Source organism: Gadus chalcogrammus, chromosome 15 (assembly GCF_026213295.1).
Source record: "Gadus chalcogrammus isolate NIFS_2021 chromosome 15, NIFS_Gcha_1.0, whole genome shotgun sequence".
Lineage (NCBI taxonomy): Eukaryota > Metazoa > Chordata > Actinopteri > Gadiformes > Gadidae > Gadus > Gadus chalcogrammus.
The window spans coordinates 22,556,799-22,582,156 of NC_079426.1; the positions used below are offsets into that span (position 1 = coordinate 22,556,799).

The 25,358-nt window shown below is 44.1% G+C and overlaps 1 protein-coding gene and 1 pseudogene across 1 annotated transcript in view; both read left to right on the plus strand.

Annotated features, from left to right (window-relative positions):
- The window catches only part of srbd1 (S1 RNA binding domain 1), a 117,841-nt gene that overhangs the window by 40,991 nt on the left and 51,492 nt on the right, over positions 1–25,358 (plus strand). Inside the window, exons 15-16 of the mRNA XM_056610247.1 lie at positions 7,656–7,747; positions 19,332–19,414. Coding sequence (XP_056466222.1) covers positions 7,656–7,747; positions 19,332–19,414 — 175 coding nt within the window. The remainder of the gene's footprint in view (positions 1–7,655; positions 7,748–19,331; positions 19,415–25,358) is intronic.
- LOC130405217 (uncharacterized) lies at positions 15,226–17,732 on the plus strand (annotated as a pseudogene).

Consider the following 25,358-nt stretch of genomic DNA (forward strand, 5'->3'; position numbering starts at 1 on the left):
AGAGAAGGCATGGGAAGGGGCAGTTAAAACATGCTTGTATTCTTAAGTGTTGAGCTACTCCCCCATGTGTCCTACTGTGTATGATGGAATCTGCGTTTAAACAATATCACTCATTCAATCACAAGTAAAGCAAGTCATAGATTCTTGACTGACTAAATTATCTCAGTAACTCAAGGATTTTATGCCTTGTCTGCACGATTCAAACTTTGAAAAGAGTACTTTTCTGAAACGGCAAAATTACCTTGACATGTATGTATTTTTTGAGCATCTGTCTGATTCTCTTATCGGCATTCAACTTTCTATTCTAGTCACTTTACTCTCCTCATTATCATGTGTGCGTGTTTATGAAGGGGGGGGGGGGGGACATTGCTCTAATCTAGCTCAATGAAGACCTCTGCCTCACTCCAAACGTCTGCTTCCTGTCCTCCCTGAGCCCTCATTGTGTCACCCACGGGTTCAATGAACTTCAACCGTCACTCCCCCAGACCCCCTTCAGCCCTCCACCCGTGCTCTGTCTTGGCCGATCCCTCCCTCCCTCCCAGACTCAACCACTGTCATACAGAGGTGGTTTGTGTATGTACATTCACGGGTCTGCTGTGTATGAGATATCTGCAAGATTTGTCTCAAATTATCTCAATAGGCTCTCAACCGTATTAGGCTTTCTAAAAAAACGTCTTCAATGTAAAAGGCAGACTTCGCCTTATATTTCCTGATCGGTAGCTTTATTTGATCACCTTAGTTGGATTGTCTAATTGTGTTTATTTGCAGATATGTTGTCATTGATTACTGTGGTAGATACATTCTTCCAAATTGCCAATTCCAATGTAGTCATGTCATTTCATTATTTTAGATGATTTCTTAATTTATGATAATATGGTGGTGTGAAAAAAAAGGGCCTTTGATAAATTGTGATAGCATCAGTGCTCAGAATCTTCTACAGTATCTGAGAGGAATGATACGCCTGCTACTGCTCTTTTATAATGGGGCCATGATATCATGAGGATTTTGTTTTAACGGTAAGGTGATATTTACTATAGAAAATGGAGAATGTGGTTGTTTGAAATTGTTATTTCCGTGATCTGACTCTCTCATTTGTACAAAATTTGTTGTTTTAATGATTCTTAAATGTCTCGAAGACATTTTGGTTGAATAAAAGAAAATAGCAAATAACCTCAGTTGCTGATCACACTAAACTATAATATCAATCTGATTGCTTGGTTGGCAATTTTGCAAAAAAAAAAGAAGGTCTTTGTAGCCAGAGGTGGGATGGGAAGTCTACTACTGGGCCAGTTGTACTGGCGTGCTACTCTGATACAATTTCAGTTTGCTGATTTCTGTCTCTGTCTCATTACACAAATGTGTAAATGGAAGTCAGATTCTAAGCATTTTAATTCTGACAAAATGAACGTTGCATACAAGGATGTTAATTCATTATTTGTATTCATAGAAGAGGTGCAACCAACTTCAAAACCATACGCACAGTCTGCTAATGAAGAGAATCAATTCATATTGATATTTTCTCCAATGAAATATGTGATGTTTAGTTTATGTGGACATATTATTTGCAATCAATTTAATGTATTTATATTTGCAAGGCGTCAGTTAAGTTAAATAAAGGATCATCATCAATAGCTCAAAAGCGCAGTAAGGATACAATGAAAAAATGTAACACAATGAATAAATAGTTTTATTCAAGTATTCACCCCCCTTTATGGCTAGGTCATTTATCTTTCAGACGTGTGCGCAAGACTGTACCACAGCAGTGAGGGGACACACATACACACACACACACACACACACACACACACACACACACACACACACACACACACACACACACACACACACACACACACACACACACACACACACACACACACACACACACACACACACACACACACACACACACACACAAAGTCAGACACCAGCGCTGTCATTGACCAGGGAGTCTGTCTTACCTTCCCGGGTTGCCTCTGGTCACATGAGATCATTATTACCATCTAGCGCAGTGGTCTGCTTCTATCTTTTGTCATGTCCTATTTCCAGACATGTTGCTTCGAGGCGGCATCAATGATTAACCTCCAGTGGCAGAAGTAGTCATGTCCAAGAGGATCCAGAAGGCTGAGCTCTCAGTCAAGTTTGGAGGCTGACATGGACTAGGATGGATGAAGGTGTCGGCTGCAGCATTGGGTTGGATTAATCATAAGCTTGATCTAAGAAAGTAAACATATTTATATGGGCAAATGGGTTATCTTCATTGTAAAGACTGCGATGTGATCATGCTGTGGAGCAGTTCTCCCTTGTATTTAAATATAGAGCAGACAGTTGCCCTTAAAATACATTTACAATAGATATCCATATCTATAAAAAACACACACATCCATAATTCATTTAAATGAGTTGAATGTGCTGTTCAATTATTATTATTTATTTTTTTGCATTCTATTGTAGCATTGACTTCCTCAAGTTAACACTGAATTTAGTAATCTTAATGCTGAAACAAGGAATACAACTTTTTGCAGTATTGAAAATATATATGAAAAACCTTTCTAACTTAAAGGATGGCTTAAGCATATTCTCTCGCCTGCATAAAGTTTTTTGTGGAAGGGGATAAGCAGTTGTGGTAGTGGTAATATTCTTCTCTAGGCTCAATATGACCACTGTGTTAATTACAGAACAGGAAGGTTATATGTCTGACTCAATGACAGTTTTGGACAGAGGCATCCTGCAGGCTTCGGTCAAACCCTTAGTGTCTTCATTACACAAGAGACACCATTGGTTGGAGGCTGAAGCATATTGTCCTTTTTGCCCCTGGATGGCCGAGTGAGGCGAGGGATGAGGCTCACATGGAGAGGGGGGGTCTAGATAAATGGAGTAATGTGGCTAGGTGGGCACAGCTACCTGTGAATGGCAAGTAGGATCTCACTTATCAATCATGGGGTAGGTGGTAGAGGAATGAGAGGAAAGGCAGAGGGAAAGTACGTACGTGGTGAAAACTGTACCGGGTCGTTGCACACACATTGACACACAGACACGTGCACTATTGCATTGAGTAGTATCTGATGGGCAGTTGAAGGGAGACATGAAATTATGTCAGGCAGCTCTTCTCCTCTCTCATTGCTTACAATTGTGTGTAGGAAATGGCGAAAGAGAGAGTTTGATTTAGAGTAGGGTAGAGTGAATGATCTTGAGCCCATTGGTCATTTGCGGGTGGTGAACTCACACACACATTGGTCTCCTAGTGACCAGTGTATCACCCTTTCTCTTTCCAGTTTTATGTGTTTGTTCTTGTTTGTCTTTGTGCGTCTTTCTGTGTGTAACACACAGGGAGGGAATCGCAGGCCTGCACAGCCACCAGACTGACATAAATCACTGTGAGGCCTTGCTCTTTTCAGACGTGTGTGTGTGTGTGTGTGTGTGTGTGTGTGTGTGTGTGTGTGTGTGTGTGTGTGTGTGTGTGTGTGTGTGTGTGTGTGTGTGTGTGTGTGTGTGTGTGTGTGTGTGTGTGTGCCTCCTAGCATTAAGCTAGAGACTGACGGCCCTTGACACCTGCCATTTGGACGCTTTCCTCTGTGAAAAATGTCATCGTCTTCAGACAAGACGTGTGTGTATGTATGCATGGAGTTCAAGCCTAAATTTGGAGCCCTGAGGTCAGGTTTTGCAGCTGACTGAACAATAGACCCAAGCTGTTTGTGTTGCCACGACAGCGGGTCTAGGCTCTCTCCCTCTCTTTCTGTCTGTCTGTCTTTCTATAGGTCTCTCTCTCACACACAAACATGTGTTTGGGGTAATACGGCCTAAATAATGTCAAACACTTGAACAATGTTTTGCAATTGGCATGTTCAATTGGTCTTGAACCATTTAGAAAGAATGGGTTTTTGTTAAGTCAACAATTTCCATATGTTTTATTATTCTCTTGGATTGAACTATGGTACTGTGAAATGACAATATAAAAGCATGGACATCCAAGCAAACATTTTTGGACATCATAATTGTGCTTGTAACAACACTCATTCAAAGTGTAAATTGGCACCACTTGGCTGTTTAAATTTTTTCTCAAGGTTGGGTTAATTGATTTATTTACAAATTAGACTTTTAGTGGACATGTGATTGGCTCAGCCCTGTCAACCCTTTCCGTCTTTTCCCCTGATTGGTTTACTATGGATATGATATCAGCTTCTATCTCTGGATGATATGATGAACTCCTTTAATTAAGCTTGCAACTGTATTATAACAGCAATATTCTCAATGATTATACGATAATAGCTGTATTATTTGTGTAAGTCGTATTATGAAGTATCAATGTGTATCCATCTCCTCCAGTGACAGTGAGGGGTAGTCTGTGCCTTAGGCCATGGGGTTTGTCTTGAAGAGGTCTACTCAAATAAAGGGTCAGATGGGGATCCCGCTTCTGACTTTGCCCCTGGATGGGAGTGGACAGCGCTCCAAGACAGGCGTGTGTGTGTGTGTGTGTGTGTGTGTGTGTGTGTGTGTGTGTGTGTGTGTGTGTGTGTGTGTGTGTGTGTGTGTGTGTGTGTGTGTGTGTGTGTGTGTGTGTGTGTGTGTGTGTGTGTGTGTGGGGGGGGGGAGTGAGGGACAGCAAGAATAAGTAAACGACATCCCTGAAGGCACCAAGTCACTGTTCTCCACTGAGAGGCAGCCATTGACATTGGGTTACTGAGTGTGTGTGGTTGTGCTCACATTCAACCTCTTAGGCCAAAGCGCAAGGCAACAGACAACCTTCTGTTTGCTGCCAGGGTGATGCGTTCGCAATTGCGACAGCTCGGACACTATGGTGACGAGGGCTCTGAGCTGTATCCATGACAGTTCTCTTACCCAGCTGCTCCGGTGGCCAGCCTCATTAATTCACTCATGATAGGGGCTTGTGGCCTTTCTCATTCAATCTGTCTGTCTGTATCCCTCTCTGGTTTGTATCCTCTGCAAACTTAGTCTTGTTTGTTTTACCGTTGTGCTACTCGGACTAAGATTTGGTAGTTTACTCTGCGAGTCTGTTTCATCAGTCTTCTTTGTCTGAGTTGATATACATTCATAGGGGCTGATAACACAGCATGGTCAACAAACGTGGACACTTAACAACTGCATCTCCCAGAGTGCTTTGAGGGAGAGTTCGGAGAGCCTGTGGCGAGGGGATTCTCCTTTCACACTGAAATGGAGGCGAAAAGAGGCCAAGCATTTACAAGGCCTTTAATTGTCAATTAACTGTTATCCCTTCCCTGCCAAAATCGGGTTCTTGTAATTTTAGACTTTTGCTCTGCAGCCAAAGTTACGCGACTTTTATGCCTGGTTAGAAAACCCCAGAAAAAGGCAAAGAGCATCATGGGAAAGGAGCTCAGCAGAGGAGTGCTTGTACCAAAGGTAACATAATGGTGTTTGCCTTTTTAGAAATGTGTTCTGTGTGACCAGCCCCTCTATATAATTTGATTAAAGAGAAACAATAGTCTGTGTGTGTCTTGGAGTTTGTAAGGAAGTGTATTTGTGTGCGCTGCCCCGACCTCTCTGAAGGTCACATGACAGGGCTTGTTAGGAGGGTCTCGATATGTCAGTTGTCAGTACAGTTGATGGTTGGTCCGGAGAGGGAGGGGGGGAGAGGTTTGAAGAAGCTCAAGTTATTTTAGATAAGAATCTCTTCAGAAAGCCTCCGCTGGTCCTTATTATCAGAGGTTACACTGCAAGGTGTGTTAGTGTGTATGTTTGTGTACAGACTAGAGCATAATCTACCAGTTAACAAAATGGAACCTAATGTTGTCAGAAGAATGTTTGCAACATAATTTGTCTTTGTCAGCATTTGTGTCAATCCACCCAGGCAGTGACCCCGATTCATATGGGTCTGCCCTGAGGAAACTGACCCAACATCGCTCCTCACAGATCTCCCCTCCATCCCCCATCTGTGTGTCCATGTATCTGTCACGGTGAAATGGGGGAGCAGAATAATGGGGTGACATGAAGACTCAGTTGTGTTTCTTATCAGGGTATCATTGGCCTCGATTTACATCATCCACTTCTCCACGGCATGGTACGCTAAGCGGCCTGTTTAAACTGAATACATTAGCATGGGCAATGGCAGAATTCCCCACCAATGTCGCCATTTCAAACTGTAAGAGATTCATACTACGTGAATTCTGCACCCTGAACTTTTCAACTGTACTGTGAAGGCTAGTATGAATATTAGAAAAACAATTGTTTTTCTTATTTTAATAAGCAATCCCCAAAAATTGTTTTTTAATTGCTTTAAAGCAATCCAATTCAACGCAAAATTATTTATAGTATAATACAATATGTTACTGGATTGAATTGGATTACTGTTATTTGTTATGAATAATATTTATATGCATTGTGTGTAAAAAATTCAGAGTATTAACTGGTTGCTGTACATGGGACAGGCCTCTAGATGGCAGTCATGCCACATGGACCAAACTAAACTGCCTATTGTTGATGAATCTGTGTCCCGCCATGCATTATGTTTCTGTTGAAGCAGTTCCCAGACAGCTTGCCTTAAGAAATATGGATACATGTCTGTACCCTTAATGTTCACCATACATCAGGGATGGGCAATTTTCATGATAAAGAGGGCCACATTTTTTATCATAACCATCGGAGGGCCACATGACTGCACACTTCAACTAAACGTGAGCTGAGAGAAGCTACATAATTTTGAATTTGGTAGATGATTTCCTGTATTCTGGTGCATTTTGGCGATGGCCACTACCTAAAAAATCGTCCAGAATCATAACCTATGTACGGTATGTTAATTGAACCAACATACATTCATTTCATGTTTTCCATGCTCAAACAGCCACATGAATGGTCAGTATTTTTGTCAGTGCAAAGGGCTCACATACATCATCATTCAATGAAGTCAAAAAACTGAAAAACAGTGGCCCAACATTAAGTGCAACAACTCGATGAACTCAAACCCAACAAGCAGTTGTAGTAGTTGTAGTGGCGACTTAAGTGGATATCTTTAATGACTGATATCGCTTCTAAGCAAACTAGACGCATGGGTTTGCCTTTGAATTCTATGAATTCTTCTCATCTTTCTTGAACGAGTTTTCTGTAACTCGATCAATTATTATTATTATTATAATTTTTTTTATATATTTTTTATTTTTATTTTTTTATTATGTGCGGGCTGATTGGGCATGCGGGTCGCGGGCCGCGGGCCGCCAGTTGCCCATCCCTGCCATACATAATCCAACCATTGGATTAATGCAACTGTTTTCTATGTAAATTGTAATTGTACATACTGTCTAGTACTGCCCTAACATCCAAATATCTACATCTGTCATGCTCATACCCAGTGTCTATCCATCTTACCTAGTCTCTCTCTTTCACCTAGTGTCTCTCTCTCTCACCCAGTGTCTCTCTCACCCAGTGTCTATCTCTCTCACCCAGTGTCTTTCCCTCACACCCAGTGTCTCTCTCTGTCACCCCAGTGTCCCTCTCTCTCACCCAGTGTCCCTCTCTCTCACCCAGTGTCTCTCTCTCGCTCACCCACTGTCCCTCTCTCTCACCCAGTGTCTCTCTCTCTCACCCAGTGTCCCTCTCTCACCCAGTGTCCGCCTCTCTCACCCAGTGTCTCTTTCTCTCACTCAGTGTGTCTCTCTCATCCAGTGTCTATCTCTCTCCAACAGCATCACTAACGAGGCGGGGTCATCCATCTACAGTGTGAGTCCTGAGGCTGTGAAGGAGATGCCAGAGCTGGACCCCAACCTGAGGAGCGCAGGTTAGGACACAGGGAAGGGGGGGACCACACACCAACACATGCACGCGCGCACGCATGCACGCACGCACACACACATACATGCACGCACACATTCATGCACGCACGCACGTGTGTATTTTTGGCGTGTGTGTATGTGTTAAATGCTGGGGATGGGTTTTGTTTTCAATCAGGATGCTGTTTTTATTTATATCTTTCCTACAGATTGCTGCCGATACTATTTGATCCAATACCGTTAATCATTACAGTAAAATAAATGTTGGAACACAGAAGATATTAGGGATGGGTCAGAATTTTTGATTATTCGTTCCCGAGCCATAACTTTGTTTCCCTGGTAACGCCTGAGGGTTTGACCAATACCTGGAAGGAACAATAGAGTACTAAAGTGAAAACGTCATGTTGTCCTGGCAACCGGATTTTCTAAACAACCGAACAAGAGATGGCGTTTTCCATTGCTGCCATGTGTTGTTTCTTTCAAAATGAAAATAAATCAATTTCAAGAGGTGAAATTCACTACCAATCGAAACATGTCGAGGCTTTCATGTATTCCCCTGGGGTATTAAAAGGAAAAGTTTGACGACGTTACTTTATTGAATTTTTTTATCTGAAGACAATATATTTTCAATGTTAATTACATATTTGGTAAAGCAAACTCGCAAATCAATTCGCAAAAAAAACGTTAATAATTTTTATAAAACGTTCGTGTGGCATAGGATTACCCCTTGTTCATTTGGTTTGTGTAAAACCGAATATGGATTGCTATGGAAACGTGACGTCACACTTCAGTACTCTATCATCGCCTTCCCGTAAGGTTCTTATTAGGGATCGACCGATACGGATTTTTTAGGGCCGATACGATACCGATATTTTTTCATCAGCCTTAGCCGATACGCCGATACTGATATTTAGAGCCGATACAACTTTTTTTTTTTTTTTTTTTTTTTTTTTGCTCCCTCAATCATAAAAATTACACTGATAACAAATGTTACAAGTCTCAATTAAAAAAAAGGAACATTTATTGAACTTCAATATAAAAAACTATATTTAACAAATAGTAAAAACAGGTGAGGTAGAACAAGTAAAAAAAAAAATTGGCGAAAAAAATATCGGCGAAAATCGGCCGCATATCGGCCGATACCGATACACGTAAAAAACGCGAATATCGGCCGATAATATCGGCCGACCGATATATCGGTCGATCCCTAGTTCTTATGCAACAGAAACGTTGTTCTAGTAGCTAGAAATTGTGTTAAGTGTAAAACGAGCACTAGGTGTCTGGGTTCTCTAGGTGCTCTGACGCGCCGTTTTGGAATTTTCCAATAGAATACTTTTCCTCATTTCTGAATGGGCCAGTTTTTTGTCACACAATTCTTCTGCTTCTGAGAAATAGGCAAGCTGAAGCGTAGGGCTGTACGACTGTACGTAAGATTTGAATAATCAAATCATTGTTCCTAGTCAATTCAAATCCTATCAGTCCAACCATTTTGTTTTTATCATGTGCATTATAATAGGGCTGGCCCGGATTATTCGAATACTCGTTCGGAAAATTAGTATTCAAAGCTTAAATCAGTATTCAGAGCTTCGTTTTTTTTTTTCCACGTACGTGATGTTACCAGAGCGAGGGAGGCAAACTATAAGCGATACCAAGGAGAGAAGCGAGAGAGGTGGAGGAAGAATAGATATCTTGTTTCCCTTTACTTTATAACACAACATTAGCAGGATCTCGGGAGGAAAAGTGATGCTTAGCGAAATGCTAACCTTAGCTTAGTTGTTTGTTAACGTTCGCTGTACAGCGCCGCGCCAATCAACTGTGACTGGCTTGCTGCAGAGCGTGAGCGTCTTGGGAATACCCGGTCAATATAATTGATATAATATGGACACATAAGACAATCAATATTTGGTATTTGTTATGGATTTATTGTACAAATTTCCTGAAAAGATGCACATTCCAGGATGAATTGAAAAGCTCCCGTAAGGGCTGGGATGGCAGAGGACAGCTGATTTGGAACGGAACAACAGCTGTTCGCTTTCTCTGGGAGAAACTAAGGAACTCCAACTTACTTAGGCCTACTAATTAACGTTCAAAAGCTATTCAATCTTCAACAAAATATGCAGATACTGTCAAAATCGGTTCCAGGGAGTATATAGGGATTATTAATGTTGTTTTTGATGGTGTGTTTTTCTGGAACGAGTATTCAAATATTTGCTCGGAAAAACCAACGAGTATTCGAAGCCTGAAAAATTGCATTCGGGCCAGCCCTACATTATAAAGGTACAGCCACACTGAACGCGTTACGCACGTAGGATTATGCACGTAACCTGCCGCTTGATCATTGTGTCACAAAAATGGTTCAATGCGCCTAACGCGCCTTACGCTCCTACACGGCTAGATGAGCCCGCCCAAAACTTATTTTCCCCCACTACTTTTCTTTTGCTCCACAAACATGGCTGAGATCACCACCATCGCTGCACTGTATTTGTTGTGGGAGTTCAAGGAGTGTAGGAAGACCATTCGCCGTCGTCTTTGGGTGCATGACATTCTCCGTAGGCGCTCACAGCTGGGTGAGTTTCACCACCTCCTCCAGGAACTCAGCCTGGATGACGGCCGGTTCCAGCGATATTTCCGGTTGACTTGGGCCATGTTTGATGACCTGCTAGCCCGGGTTGGTGCCAGGATCTCCCGTCAGGAAACCAACTACAGGCGCTCCATATCAGCTGCAGAGCGTCTGTCCTCCGTCTCTCTGCCAATGAAGTCGGGTCAAGCTCAACGCTGATTAACTATCGCGGCTAAGCGTCATGCGTAGGAGCGTAAAAACTTAAATTCTTTGAATTCCGTGCGTAGGTGCGTAGGACGTGTTATTTAGGTGTGTAAAACGCGCCTAACGCGCTGCTTTAGCGCATGTAACGCATCTACACGGCTAAACCAATGGTTCCCTATGCAAAAATACTGATTTTTCTACGCCTCTAACGTGCGTAACGCGCTCAGTGTGGCCATACCTTAATAACCAAATCAAACAGGCTGTAGAGGCAGCTTAAGGCAAGATTTGACAGTTGGAAAGAGAGCAGAAAAGATCAATCTGAAAAAAACACTCCCGCCTCACCATCTTTCTCTGACATTGACAATTGTTGCACTCATGCACCTGTGGTGGAGCTGATGTGAATGACAGCAGGATAGATTCCATGAACAATCGGAAGAGATGGCCTGAACAGAGAAATTAGGCTGGAGCGATCTAAAAGTGAAATTGTCTCATACAGCAAATGCAAAGTCGACATAGAAATAAAAATATCATCTATATTACTTAAAGAAACAATGTCTACATTTTTAGACCAATGTCTAAAAATACCACTGGATTCAACCTCTCAGGTGTGATTTGTTTGCCTCATGAAATTGAGCTCTAAAGTGAATGCCATCTCACCTTTTTTTCTCACATGCTTGCAATTCCCTTACGGATATGTAAGCCAACATTGTGGTGTATAAGGCTAAAAGTGGCCTACATTTTCTGTCTTGGATTCAGATACTGTTGACATGAATCGACGCGCATCTATAGACAACTGTTGCGGCACGTATTCATCTGGCAGAGATTTTATTATATCTCTATGTTGTCACAATACTCTTTAAAGCTGGTCAAAGTTGTCGGTTATTGGCGTAAGGTGGAACTAGCATCCACGTGTTGTTAGACCGTTTATTTAAGGTGTAGTATGTAGAATTGAGTGGCGTCTAGTGGAACTGACTTGGCAGGAATGGAATATAATATTCAGAAGTTTGTTAGTGCAGGGGAGGGTAATGTAGGTATTTTTAATATAATTTGCGGTCCATACAAATCTATAGGTTTTAATAAACATGGTTTTTATTGGTCAAACGTCTCACTTCTAGTGCAATGGCTGGGACTGCTGCTCTTCAGCGAGGCATCTGACGTCAATCTAAAACGAAATCTCTTTACAAGGGTCACTATGGCGGCTATCGCTGCAAGAAAATGAAGAGCAAAAATGACTTTAAACGAGCACACAACTAGCAAATCTGTGCACACAAATCCTTATTTTGAGCACTTTTTAGTTTATATTTACAATATAACCTTTGAGGAAGAAACGGTTTGAGGAAGAAACGGTTGGTTGAGCGTGCACAACCAATTGATATTCTTGTCCCTATCCCCAAGAAAACAAAAGCCCTGACTACCGCCCGTACATCTGTGTTTCTGAAGTGATTCGAGCGGCAGCTCAAAACCCACATCACATACCCTCCCCTGCCTGAGTCCCTGGACCCACTACAGTTTGCCTATGGGCCGAACAGGTCTACAGATCACGCCATGTCCCTCCACACTGCCCTCTCCACCTGGACCAGAGGAACACATGTGAGAAGACTGTTTATTGATTATAGTTCGGCATTCAACATCATCGTGCCCTCCAAGCTCATTACAAAGCTTGGATTCTTGGATTCTGAACTTCGTGACGGGCAGACCCCAGGCTGTGCGATTGGCACCAACACCTCCTCCACATTGACTCTCGGTAATGGAGCACCGCAGGGGTGCGTGCTCAGCCCCCTCCTTACTCCCTGTTCACCACTTACAGCTCCAATTCCATCATAACGTTACGTTTCACGTCCTGAAGCCTCTCACCAAATGCCTTAATAACCTTTTCACATTCAGCAGCATGTCAGATGTCATAGCAGGCTTTTGTCCTTGCTGAGTAGGGAAATGCACTGTGTTACCCTTTTCCTGTTGCATTTGCAACAGCTTTAATTTTGCTTTGAACAATTTAACGTTTGAAAGCAGAGAGCTGAGGTGCTGGTTTGGACCTTGGAGCTCGACGGTCAGCTTTGACATGTACTTCGTAAAGTCCAACATGAAAGCCAAATCAAGCAGCCACTTGCTTTCGCTGAGTTCCTTGACAGGTTTTCCATTCATCTCTGTGAATGGTTTAACTCTCGTGCTTTGAAATGGTAAACCAGATCGCCATACTCATATTCATGATCACTCAGTAGATTATACTGATTATACTGGTGGCTCTGCCTTTTTGTCCAAGAGAGAAGAACGGGACAATTCTCTGCAGTGAGAACACTGAGTCCTTCAGTGGTCTTTTCAATATCTTGAACAATTTTACATTGTCTGGTGATGACAATTCTGCAGCTTGATGAGGGCGCTCTTTAACAAATTCTCCCTCTGAATGACGCTTCAGCTTCTTGGCGATAGGCTTGCTCGCCACAATATAATTGGTTATATGTATTGATAATATATCTTGATAGCAGTCTGCGCTTAATGCCAACGTTACTTCCACTGCGGGACATGAATATAGGTATTTTTGATAACATGACGGTGTGCAGTTGTATCTGTTATTTTTCCAACTTCGCTCGGTGTTTCATTATGGGAATCGCCTAGGCGTGACCTACTACGGAAGCTCCAATTGCACCTCATCTGTCGTTGACAGAGAGGTCGGACAGTGCCACAGGGCCCTGTGCCCCCTGCACTTTTACAGTCGACCCACCCTGCTCAAATAATTCTTGCTTTCTTCCCGTGAGAAAGCTACTCAAGCTCCCTCAGCTCATCTAGGCTAGCTTTAACTGCTTAACAGTTGACGTGCCGTCAAGGATTCCGTCGTCTAACGCATTCATAGGCTTTTAACCTGGTTCGGCTGAGTAGGTACTTCGTAAGAAGCTGTCTATTACTACACCATATTCTCCGGGCAGTGTCCACGTAAAGACGTGCAGCTTCTCTGGTTACCCTGTATTTGCTTACAGGTGTCGCTGGTTAGCTTATCGGCTAAAGCGTCAAGGCGAGCTTACCGCTGAACAGTTAACATTAGCTTTTTGGCTGAGCCAAAACACCTAGAGTCTAACTAACGCATCACGGCGAGTGAACTCTGCGTTATGTCTTCGTCCACCACCCCTGCCAAAGGGTTGGAGCCGAAGGCTAACGAGGCTGTATCCCGCCTGTGCCCCGCGTCATGTGGAGCATCCATATCAGGCCGGGACCCCCACCCCATGTGCATAGCGTGTATGGGCATTAAACACCCTCAAACTTCGCTAGCAGACCCGCATTCATGCGCTCACTGTGCATCGATGCCGGAGAAATTCTCGAAAGGAGGCTTAGAGTGACGGTGGCTACCAACCAGGACCCCTGCCTGGCGGGTGCCATCGCTAAAGCCTCAACGAGCACCCATCAGTCCCAAGAGCCAACGAGCTGGGCGGACATGATAGAGGCGGCATCCCCGCTCGTGCCCCCGCTATAGAAGGAATTCCTCGATGCGGAACCGGGCGCTGAGGACGCAGAGGGCGACGCCAACTCCGACCTCCTCGACATGGATGGAACGGAGGAAGAGGAAGACGATTCCACTTTTCCTGTCCAGCAGTCCAGATCCCCTAGCGCCTCTGACGCTGTGCAACCAGTGGACAGTAACCTGTACGAGGTGTGCAAACGGGCATTCACTGGCCTGAGGCCCCAAATGCTGAAGGGGCAGAGAGAGACCTGTACGATGGCAAGAGGCTCCCACCAGCCCAACCGCCCTCTAAGCAGCTCCTGCCAGCAGTTCCCATCTGCATGAAGGAAATGAACCGCTACAGGTCCAGCCCATTTAAGAGCAAGCTTCCAACCAAGGGCTGCTCGAAGCTTGAGATCCACGGGATGGGAGAGCTGGGGCTGTCCGAACCCCCAGCTGTGGAGCCTTCAGTGGCTTACCACTGTAATGTGTATAAATATGGCTTACCACTGGGGGATGTATTAATATGCGGCACAGTCCGTACGCTCACTCAATGCCATGACACTGCTGTCTGCTTATCAAGCTGAAATCCTAGAGGAAATGGGTCGTCAGCTAGAATCCGGGTCACCCTGCCCTCTAGGATAAAATTTGCATCGTAAATGACCTAGTCCTACGCTCCTCCAGGGGCGCAGTTCAGGGCTGTGGCCAAGTTAAGGGACTTGCGGTCTCAGGTGAGAGAGCGTTTTGGCTTAATCACTCCGGTCTGAGTGACACGCAGAAAGCTGAGGTCATGGATGGACCCAACCAAGGTTCTGTTTGGTCCAGTGTTGGAGAAAATGAGAGAGACCAGCACTCTCAGGAAACGGGAAGGAGTAGCCTTCGATCTTCTGCCTTACCCGGGAACAGGCTCCCCGCCCACCCCAACCAGCAAGGTCCAGCTTTGCGGCCGCCGCAGCGGCAGCAAGGGGAAGACAAGGGGGAAGCAGGCCTCAGAGAGCCTACAGACCAGCCCACACAGCTGACCCACAGGCCAACCAACAGCCTAGGTCAGAGAACCCGAGGTCAAACACTCCTTCGCTGCTGCGGCAGCCAGGAACCGCTCTCCCCACCCCGGGGATGGGAAGAAGAAGCGTGCACCCTAGCACTCCCAGCTTCTCTCTCTCCCCCTCCCATGAAGAAAAGAAAGCTTGGGAGGGTAGAGCATAGCCCCAAGTTTCATGGTTCAGGGAACTGGATATGTTCAAGTTCTCCAGGGGCCCTTTCTCAGTCTCTCTCGCCTCACGTTCTGAGCGAACTGAGACAGGGGCAACAGTTGACACACAGTTGGTCCCTGCATTCCCATAGGGGGAGCTCACGCTCCTCCTGTGAGAGCAGACCTCTCCCCTCGGGTCCCAAGGATGCCGTCGTTGAAGCGTGATCACATGGGCCCGCTCGCTACTCGAGTGGAACAGTGGCGTGCATGCGCAGTTCACCTGTGGATCCTGTCTACTGTTTCCAGGGTTACAGACTGCAATTTGCTATGAAACCACCCAGATTCAACGGCGTGTTCGTTTCTATGGCCAGTTGGGATTTGGCACGAATCCTAGAGGACGAAATATCGTCCCTGCTGCGAAACAAGCGATCAGGGCTGTCCCGAACGAGCAAGCCCAACAGGGTTTTTACTCCTGTTATTTTCTCATTCTAAAGAGAGGGAGCTCGTCCCTCCGCCCCATATAAGATCTCCCGGTGTTAAACAGACACCTGCACAAATACACGTTCAGGATGTTGACACACAAAGTGCTCTGTCGTTCAATCCGTCCAGGGGATTGGTTTGTAACGATCGATCTCTAAGACGCATATTTTCAGATCGCCATCTATCCTGCACACCGGATATTTCTCCGGTACGCGTTTCAGAACAGGGCTTACGAATACCAAGTAGTCCCGTACGAGCTATCGTTGGCCCCGAGAGTGTTCAGCAGGTGTGTGGAGGTAGCACTGTCACCGCTAAGAAACAGCGGCATCAGAATATTCTCTTATCTGGACGATTATCTGAATGTTCCAAATCACGCGAACAGGTACTCAGAGATTCTGCTACGGTGGTAAACCATCTGAGGACTCTGGGATTCAGCATGAATTGGGAAGAGCCGTGTGAACCCCACGCAATGTGTGGAATATTTGGGTCTCCACAAAGACTCTCTCTCTCTTATCGCGTCACACTATCAGAGAGGAGACTAACGTCTCTCACGCAGTGTCTCTCCCTCTTCAGGCAGAGAGAGGCCGTATCGTTCAGATTATGCCTACGCCTACTTGGCCTTATGGCTTCGATGATATCAGTAGTACATTTGGGGCTTCTGATGAGAGATTTTCAGTGCTGGGTTGCAGCAATGCGTCTGTGCCCCCGTCGCCACCTGAAAAGCAAGGGGAAAGCAACACCAGCGTGTGTTACTGCTCTCCGCCCGTGGTCGGTGCACACGTTTCTGACAGCGGGCGTCCCGCTGGGGGTGGTGTCGTCCAGGGTAACCGTGACAATGGACGCGTCCTTGTCAGGGTGGGGTGCGACAATGATAGGCAGAGCAGTGAATGGCACCTGGAGCCACATTCTAGCTCAGCCTCACATAGACCTACTGGAACTTTGGGCAGTGTTCCTTGCTCTAAAACACTTCCTACGATTTATCCGGGGCTGCCATGTCTCGGTAAAGACAGACAATTCCACTGTAGGGGCATACATCAACCGGCAGGGCGGCACTCGCTCACTGAAACTACACGAGTTAGCTCGAGAAATTATCTTGTGGAACAGCACCAGGCTCCTGTCCCTTCGGGCGACACGTGTACCAGACGTCCTGAATAGAGGAGCAGATCTTCTGTCCGGAGGGAACCCCCTGTACAGGGAGTGCACTCTTCATCCACAGGTTGTGGAACAAATATGGCAGGGGTACGGCTTGGCAGCCGTAGATCTCTTCGCCTCAAGGGAAAACGCTCAGTGCACGCTGTTTTTCTCACTGTCTGACGTGAAGGCTCCTCTCGGGGTAGATGCGCTGGCCCATCCTTGGCCAAACGTGTTGCTGTATGCATTCCCCCCTTTCAGCCTAATCACCCCCTCCCTAGCCAGGGTGAGAGAACAGAGTCTGTCGCTAATCCTGATAGCGCCGCGGTGGCCATCCAAACATTGGGTGGCGGAAATAATACAACTCCTGGCGGGCGAACCATGGCCCCTTCCCCTGCGCAGCGATCTTCTCTCCCAAGCGTAGAAGGAAAGGGGATCAACTGTTCATGTCCTGGGCCACTCCCCATAGGGGCAAGCCTTTGACCCGCCAGAGGCTACACTGGATTGTAGAGGCTATATCTCTTGCTTATGGATGTAGGGGCTTGCAGCCCCCCCATGTCTTGAGGGCCCACTCCACAAGGGGTATGGCTACTTCATAGGCCTTATTCAGAGAAGTATCAGTGCGTGACATTTGTGCTGCGGCAAGCTGGGCTACGCCTCACACCTTTGTTAGGTTTTATAGGCTGGATGTCTCAGGGCCTTCTGTTTCTCAGTCCTTGCTGGAGACAATCTCATCAGACTCAGAGTGGTATTTGCTGCCTGGCAGAATTTGCATGGCTTCGGGAGACATATGCAATACGGGAGTGGTCTATATCTCCCATAGTGAAACACAGAGCGAAGTTAGAAAAATAACTTTAGGTTACTTAACGTAATCCCTGGTTCTTTGATAACAGAGTGAGGTGTTTCACCAACACGTCCCTCCCTCCCTTGCATTTACCCGGAAAGAAACCGGTATAGAATGATTTGAGGAGGGTGGGTCGACTGTAAAAGTGCAGGGGGCGGGGCCCTGTGTCACAGTCCGACCTGTATGTCAAGGACAGACGTGGTGCAATTGGAGCGTCCGTAGTTGGTCACGCCTAGTTGATTCCCATAGTGAAACACCTCACTCTGTTATCAAAAAACCAGGGATTACCTTAAGGTACCCAAAGTTCTTGTTTTTCAACAGTTTACTTACTCAATACTTATTATCAAAAATATTGCAGACCCATACGCTCGCATGCATTAGCTATATGAGGCGTGGGTTTGAACCCACAAAATCTTTAGCACTTCCACGATTCAAGTGGTATATTCACCTCCGTAAAATGTTGACCTGATTTATTATTTATATGATTAATTTTCCTAAAATGTAATGGTCTTTAGACCCATGTGGAACAACTGGCTGAAGGAACCTTTTAGTTCACCAAATTATACATTTGATAATTATAATTTTGAGTTCACTGCCGCTTTACAATTCACCGCTTTTAGTATTCCTGCAAAATGGAGAAGAAAGTAATTGTTGGCATTTGCGGACTCCTGCAGCTCTATGATATTACCCGTCTCTTGAAAAGGCTGCTAGAGTGTTGGGTTCTCTGACGTCTCTGGTACTCTTTCACAACAAGTAAAGACTCGCAATGGTGGCTTTCTCAGGCATGATTTGAGAATTAATTTGTGGAAAGAAACGTTGTTCACGAGAGAGCCCCTCCTCTAATATTCTTAAACACTCTGGCGAGTGTTTTGAAGTTTGCACGTTCAAACTTGTGTATTCACGCGGGTAGAATGTTCACTTGGCTTTTGGTGTGAACGCACAGTAAGGTATGAGCTGTTCTCTTTATTTGTAATCTCCTCTCCCTTCCTCCGGTCTCCATGCCCCCCCATACGCACCTCCATCTCCTGATGGCGTTTCTCTTCTTCCTCATCTCTACTCTGTCCAGCTCCACTATTAAATGTTTTAAAAAAAAGGGACAGAGAGAGCGATGTATACATGAACGACCAATGGGAGGGAGAGGAGATATTTTGGGAGGCGTAGTAAGCAGGGCCAGGGCTGAAACTCCATCCCTATGCAAATATTGTTTCATGCAGCAGCCTCCCACCAAGGCCAGGGAATAGGTGAGTAGGTGAATAATACAATAGAAGGAAGATGATACGGGGAGATTTCCCCCTCACATTTTTGGGACTTCCTGAATGTGTTTAACACAAACAGACTCTGTGTCTATCTCTCTGACTCATTCACTCACTCTTATGCACAAACTTACGAATGTGAAAAAAACATTAGGTGGAGTGTTTGGATTATTGTCAGTTGCACAAGCTGTCGTTAGTGCCAGTTCAGAATCCATTGTGGCTACTTTTCTTGAGTAGGTTTGGCTTGGGCTGTTTAATATCATTAGCAAATTATTCAGCAAACATTTGAATTTGAGTTCCAGATAAGACCATTACAATTACAAATGATGACAATCTGTGTTCTCCACCTTTGTTTAAATAACTATAATTTCACCCTTCATATTAGGGAACATAATACTGTGTGTGTGTGTGTGTGTGTGTGTGTGTGTGTGTGTGTGTGTGTGTGTGTGTGTGTGTGTGTGTGTGTGTGTGTGTGTGTGTGTGTGTGTGTGTGTGCAGTGTCCATTGGCAGACGTGTTCAGGATCCCTTGGCTGAGCTGGTGAAGATCGACCCCAAGCACATAGGAATAGGAACATACCAGGTAATTCTGACCATCATTTAGGTATTATGCATATTCTTAGCTAATGCCCTTAAGGGAATGTATCCTCAGCATTGTACCCAGTATCATGTTTTAGGAAATTCTACCCATCGCTTGTATGAGTGTGTCTATTTGAGCAAAGTATACACAGATAAATGCTAGGGATGTAGGAAACAGCACATCATTCAGTTCACAAAGGAAAGGACTGAGTAAACAAAAGGCGTGTGTGTGTGAGTACATATCATAGAGAAATTACTGGAGTAAATATATACATATGGCTATTAAATAAATAATGAGGCAGTAAATATTTGCATTTAGAAAAATGTATAAATAAATCAATATCGAAATGTTTATTTAATTTCAGGGAATGTTAATTTAATGCCACATTTATTTGATAAATTTCTGTATTGAAAACCTTTCAGAAATACTTTTCAAGATATGGACTCTGAGGACGATGAGATAATGTGGCAATAAAAGTTGCATTATGAAATAATGGTCTGGTGAAATATTTATACTGTATATTTTCATTTTTTTCATTTTCATTTCATTTTTTTTCATTTTCTTTCATTGTCTATTTCATTCTACTCGGTTATCTTTTGTTGGTGAGGTAGCCAAGTTGCACCCTCTAGAAACTTTTACTTGCTATACCTGGAAATCCGTTTGGAGCAAAGCTTTTTTGCCCTATGAGGTAGAAAGAAAGTGACGTCAACTATGTAATGAGAACCCCTGCTAGGAGGAAGTCGTCCAAGGTGTGCCATCTTAACATGTTGAAGATATCCCAGGACAGGCCACCCTTGGCTGCTTCTTGTACAGTATTGGGTCCAAGGCCGCACCAGATACCCCTCTTGATCCAGAATAGAATGACCCGACTCCACCTGTAGAAACTCTATTTGACCACACCACTCTCATGGCCCATCTTGATAATGGGTTAGCCTTTTAATCTGATTCTCAGCAAAATGATGTTGTGCATTTGTTACAGTCTCAGCCTAGACTGTTCGTGGATAAACCAGGGCTCACCTCCTTGGTGCAGCCCGTTGTGGATACCTCTGGGGGAGCCCCTATAAAACCACATCCTTATAGGGTGAACCCTGGAAAATAACAGTTGATAAGGAAAGAGATTAATACATGTTAAAGAATAGCATCATAGATCCCAGTGATGGTGGGTGGAGCTCTCCTATTGTCCCCATTACAAAACTTGATGGGGCTCCTTGAATGTGCGTTGACTATAGGAAATTCAATGCAGAAAACGATTCATACCCCGTCTGGAAGATTGTGTTGATCGGGTGGGCACAGCCAAATTCCTATCAAAGTTTGATCGTATGAAAGGTTATTGGCAAATCCCCCCAGTCCATAGTGATGCGATTTAAGAATGCCCCTGCCACATTAATTTTCCTTCCTTTTCTTGTTTGTTCTCACTGACAGATAAACTAACTGTGTTGCCTATTTAGATGACACATTTTCTTTGAAGTGGCCGGAGTATATATTTTAACCTAGCCAGTTGCCTATATTCTGTGGCGGAATGGCAGGTTTTTATCAAAATTGTCCCTAACTTTGCTAGTTTTGCTAGAAGTTTGTCTGGTCTGATCACTGTCAATTGAAGGCTGCCTTGTCCTTTGATCCTGTTTCAGCTGTGCCGGATTTTAATGCCCTTCAAATTGTGTGTTGTTGCTTGATGCTTGTGTGTGTCATCCGATTAGACCTATTCGACTTTTATAGTTGCCATGTAGCAATAACGCAGAGGTTGTCTAGGACTAGTATATCCTATGATTTGTGGGTGTGCTTGAGCTTTTGCGTGTTTGTCTTCAGAAAGGAAATGTAGGAAGTAAAATAAAGCAGGCCGGCTGCTAAGAGAGAGAACAAACTTGGCTTTGGCCTGTGTCAACAGATGATGCCACCAGCAATAGCCAAGTCAATTAATGGAGATACGCAATGACGTATAGTCAGTCATAATGTTTGGACTACATAAACTCACACATGTTCTGTTTGTGTACTCATGCTTGTGTTTGTGCAGTTAAAACTGGCATTAGGTGTGTGTGGGTGTGTGTGTTGGAGACAGGCGGGACAAGGATTACCTCAGTGCACCTACCTACTATTTACAGACTATTAATCCAATCAAATGCAGCTAAAAACTGACTGACTAAAAGGTCTTGGAAAATACTGTTTTAGAGAGCACTGTAAAAAAAGTAAACGGAGAGAGAGACACAGTGTGTGAGAGAAGAGGCGAGAGAGGATGGAGCTAAACATTTATAGAAGGTGTGGTGCAATGGAAGGAGAGTGGATGAGATCAGAATTTTTGTGTCCAGGCAACCTAAATGCAACACAGGCTAAGCACTAAATGAGCTAGTAATAAGCATGGCTGCCCCATTGATGGAACACAAGTAATTCCACTGTATCGTGCCTCATTCACTCAAAAAAGTCAATCAAGGGAAATAATTAACATTTGGTTACTGAACTGAATTTAGAAAGTGAATGTTATTTGTAGGTATATTATTTATTCAGGAAAGGTCCAATAGACAGAAAACATTGGGCATTTTAACTCTGATGCTATTTTAACGTGTGCTTGTGTGTTTCTGTGTGTATCCACGAGAGTGTATGTACTTTACGTCTCTCATCACCTTCCGACCGGCCTCTTCTGAACACCATGGGACCCCCACCCCTTGCACTCAGATCGTGTGACTTGGTCAACAAACCATAATCTGATGGAGTAAATAAACATGTGCTGAAAGACACAAGAAGGGCCGTCACTTTGACCAGCACACGTCTTTTACACAAACACACCTGTGTTATTGCTAGACTGCAACTATAAAAGTCCAATAAGACTAATAGGATGACACACACACATCCATTGATCTGGATGTCATTTCACTTCAAGCAAGGTCGCTCTCTCTCGCTCTCTTTTTCTTTTCTTTTTTTGCCATCTTTCATATAGTGTAAGTTATTTAACTTGTAGCCTGTTTATAATGTTCACAATCCCTCTGAGTAGTAAGAAACTGGAATAGAGGAGATCAAAGAGAGACTGAAACTTGAGGAAATGAGAAAGAGGGACAAATATCTAAATGAAATGTGCAATTCTAACCATAACCAAAAAGCCAATTGTTCTTATTTAGGCAAAACTTAACCTTGCCAAGTTGTGTTTCCTAAACAGAAACCAAATAAGGGAAAGTAAATTCAATTAAATCTAAAAATGAAGACAGGACATGAACCCTTGGCTGAGAGTCCTGTGCTTTAGCCATTCATCCATCACAACTTTCTCTGCCTATATCATTTGTCGTTATCTAACTATCACTTCATTAAGCATTTCTGTTAGAAAGCATCTTAGTCAAGGCTTGGTTGATCAGAAAGAAAAGAGACTCATTAGCACCCGAGTACCAGTTACTGAAAGATGGCATGATCATACCTGAACCACAGTTTCAATATGATTCATTATAATTCAATGAATGCACTAGTAAAGCAATTAGCGTCAAATGATGACGGCGGCTAGACTGGGTACCCCCAGCCCATTCTGCTGGCAAATTGTATTCGCCCTGCAGAAGGGTCTGGAGAAGAGCAATACATTTCATTCTGCTTCCGATACGTTTTTGCGGGAGCCAATCACCAAGCTGGCTTTTCCCTCTGGCATGCTATTGGCTGGTTTAACACAATGATTGACGACAGGGAAGCCAAGGCAAGCAGCTAATTGCGTACAGAGTTGTTTGAACTAGGCCTGTTGATCACGCCTCTTGTGCTGAAGAAAATGACAGCAGCCTGCCCAGACCAACGTGCAATCTATGATTGAGCTTGGTCTGGCAATAGCCAGGCTAGAAGGCGGCAGTATGTGCTGGGAGTGGTACGCTTCTTAAGATTGTTTATCCATCTATCGTAGATAGACAAATATTCTTGATTGTAACATTTTGTTGTTTCACTTTCTGTTCACAAATGTAGGCTACTTAGTGTATTTCGCTCTTAGGGTTGTAACGGTACACAAAAGTCAGTTGGTTCGGTCCGTACTTCGGTTTTGAAGTCACGGTACGGTACAGGACGGTATGGTTCATAGTTAAGGGGAAAATTAAAAAAACAGCTTGTTTGTCAACAACGGAGCAAGGCAGCAGCAATGAAAACACCAATAAACCTGGTTATGGCATTTGCATTTCTGAATTCCCAGAAAGGGATTGTTGAAATAGTGTCGTGAGCTGGGTTTGCAGAGCTCTTTCTTTTTCACAGCATGGTGATAGTAATGGCGCATTTCCACCGGCTGGTCGGTTCGGTGCGCAAAGGTGCGGCACAGATCAGGTTTCCACCACAAAAAGTGGGCGTGACCTGGACTGAGCCGTATTGAGCCATACTCGTCTCACAGTACTCCTCTGTTTGGGTACTGAGATGCCTGAAAGGGTTCCGGCAAGTTTGAGCTACACACGCCGTCCGTTGATTAGTCGACAGAATCACACTTGCGTGTGACGGGGGATAATAACAAACAAACACATTAGCCGCAAGGTATTTCTGCGTAACGGAGAAAGCTTCGTTTATGGAAGAAAATGACGCGCAAAGGTTTGCCGTCCTTCTTGGACGTCCTACATTATTGAGCTTTGTTAATTGTGCACATTCTTCTTTTTCCTTATATTTATTTATTTATTATTAGTGCTGTCAGTTAAGCACGTTATTAACGGCGTTAACACAAACCAATTTTAACGGCGTTCATTTTTTTATCGCGCGATTAACGCATTTTTTTTATTTTATTTTTTTTCCTTTGGCTCAAAACAAAGAAGCAGTAGCCTGACTGCTATGTTCAAGGCAGTTTCTTTGTATGTTCATCGTTTAATTGCACTATAGGCTTTTTTTTGTATTGTCCTGTTTTGATGAGTATATGCCAATGTTGTTATCAATAAAAAAACATTTGCACAAGGCAAGCCGATGCACTTCTCCATGTTGATAAGAGCATGAAATGAGAAAAATTAATGGGACAAAGAAATCAGGGGATATTTAGCATAGAAAAAAGAATTGCGATTAATCGCGATTGCTCGCGGTAAATCGTGAGTTAACTATGACATTAATGCGATTAATAAATATTTGAATCGCTTGAAATCACTATTTATTATATATTTATTACGGCTTAAGCCCCGCCTCACCATAAGGGTTCTGTTGGCGGTGGAAAAGTGAGCCGTAACAGACGCATGTAGTGTGAACAAGGCGTCACGACTCCACCAAGCCGCACCGAACCGACCCGCACCCGCCGGTGGAAATGCGCCATAATACCTGGATGGTGCCTTTTCAAATGCGTGTGCATGTTAAAGTGCTGTACGTAGACACGGAGAGCCCTCTCCGTAACCAGAGAGCCTGTCAGAGACCCTCTCCGTAGCTTACTTGCGCATCCAATATTTTTTAACTATCCGTCGACGCAACGGAGACGGCAAGGGCTGGGATTGGTCCTCTAACAAAATCATTTGCGGAATCACTTCTCTGGTTTGACTTTGCACCTTATTTACTCTGTACATTGATTACTTTGCACATTAAGGACCAATAAAACACCAAATAAGATTTGAAGAGCTTTTGAAGTTTATTTACCTCACTGCTTACATGGTTTGAAGTCAACATATGAGAATTGCATTGCGTATCCGACATCCCGACCGAGAACTGCGAATGCTCGAGGGGTCTACGTAGTTACGGAGTCGGATTACGGAGTCCGAGTAGTATACTTTGGCTAAACAGTCCGGGGGGAACCCCGACTTCAAGTTTTAAATTCCGCATCGCAAAGCAAGCCTTTACATTCGCCATCACCTCTGTAACCTACCAGAAGTGCCTATACCGTGACGGTTCGGTACATATACGTGTACACCCCCCAGTCGCTCTGGATAAAATAATCGACTGAATGGTTAAAATGTAAATCTGATGCATTCAGTCAATTACTAACACAGAACAAGACAGAAGTCCACTAAAACACAAAATGGATACATATGCAGCTATTATACAAAAA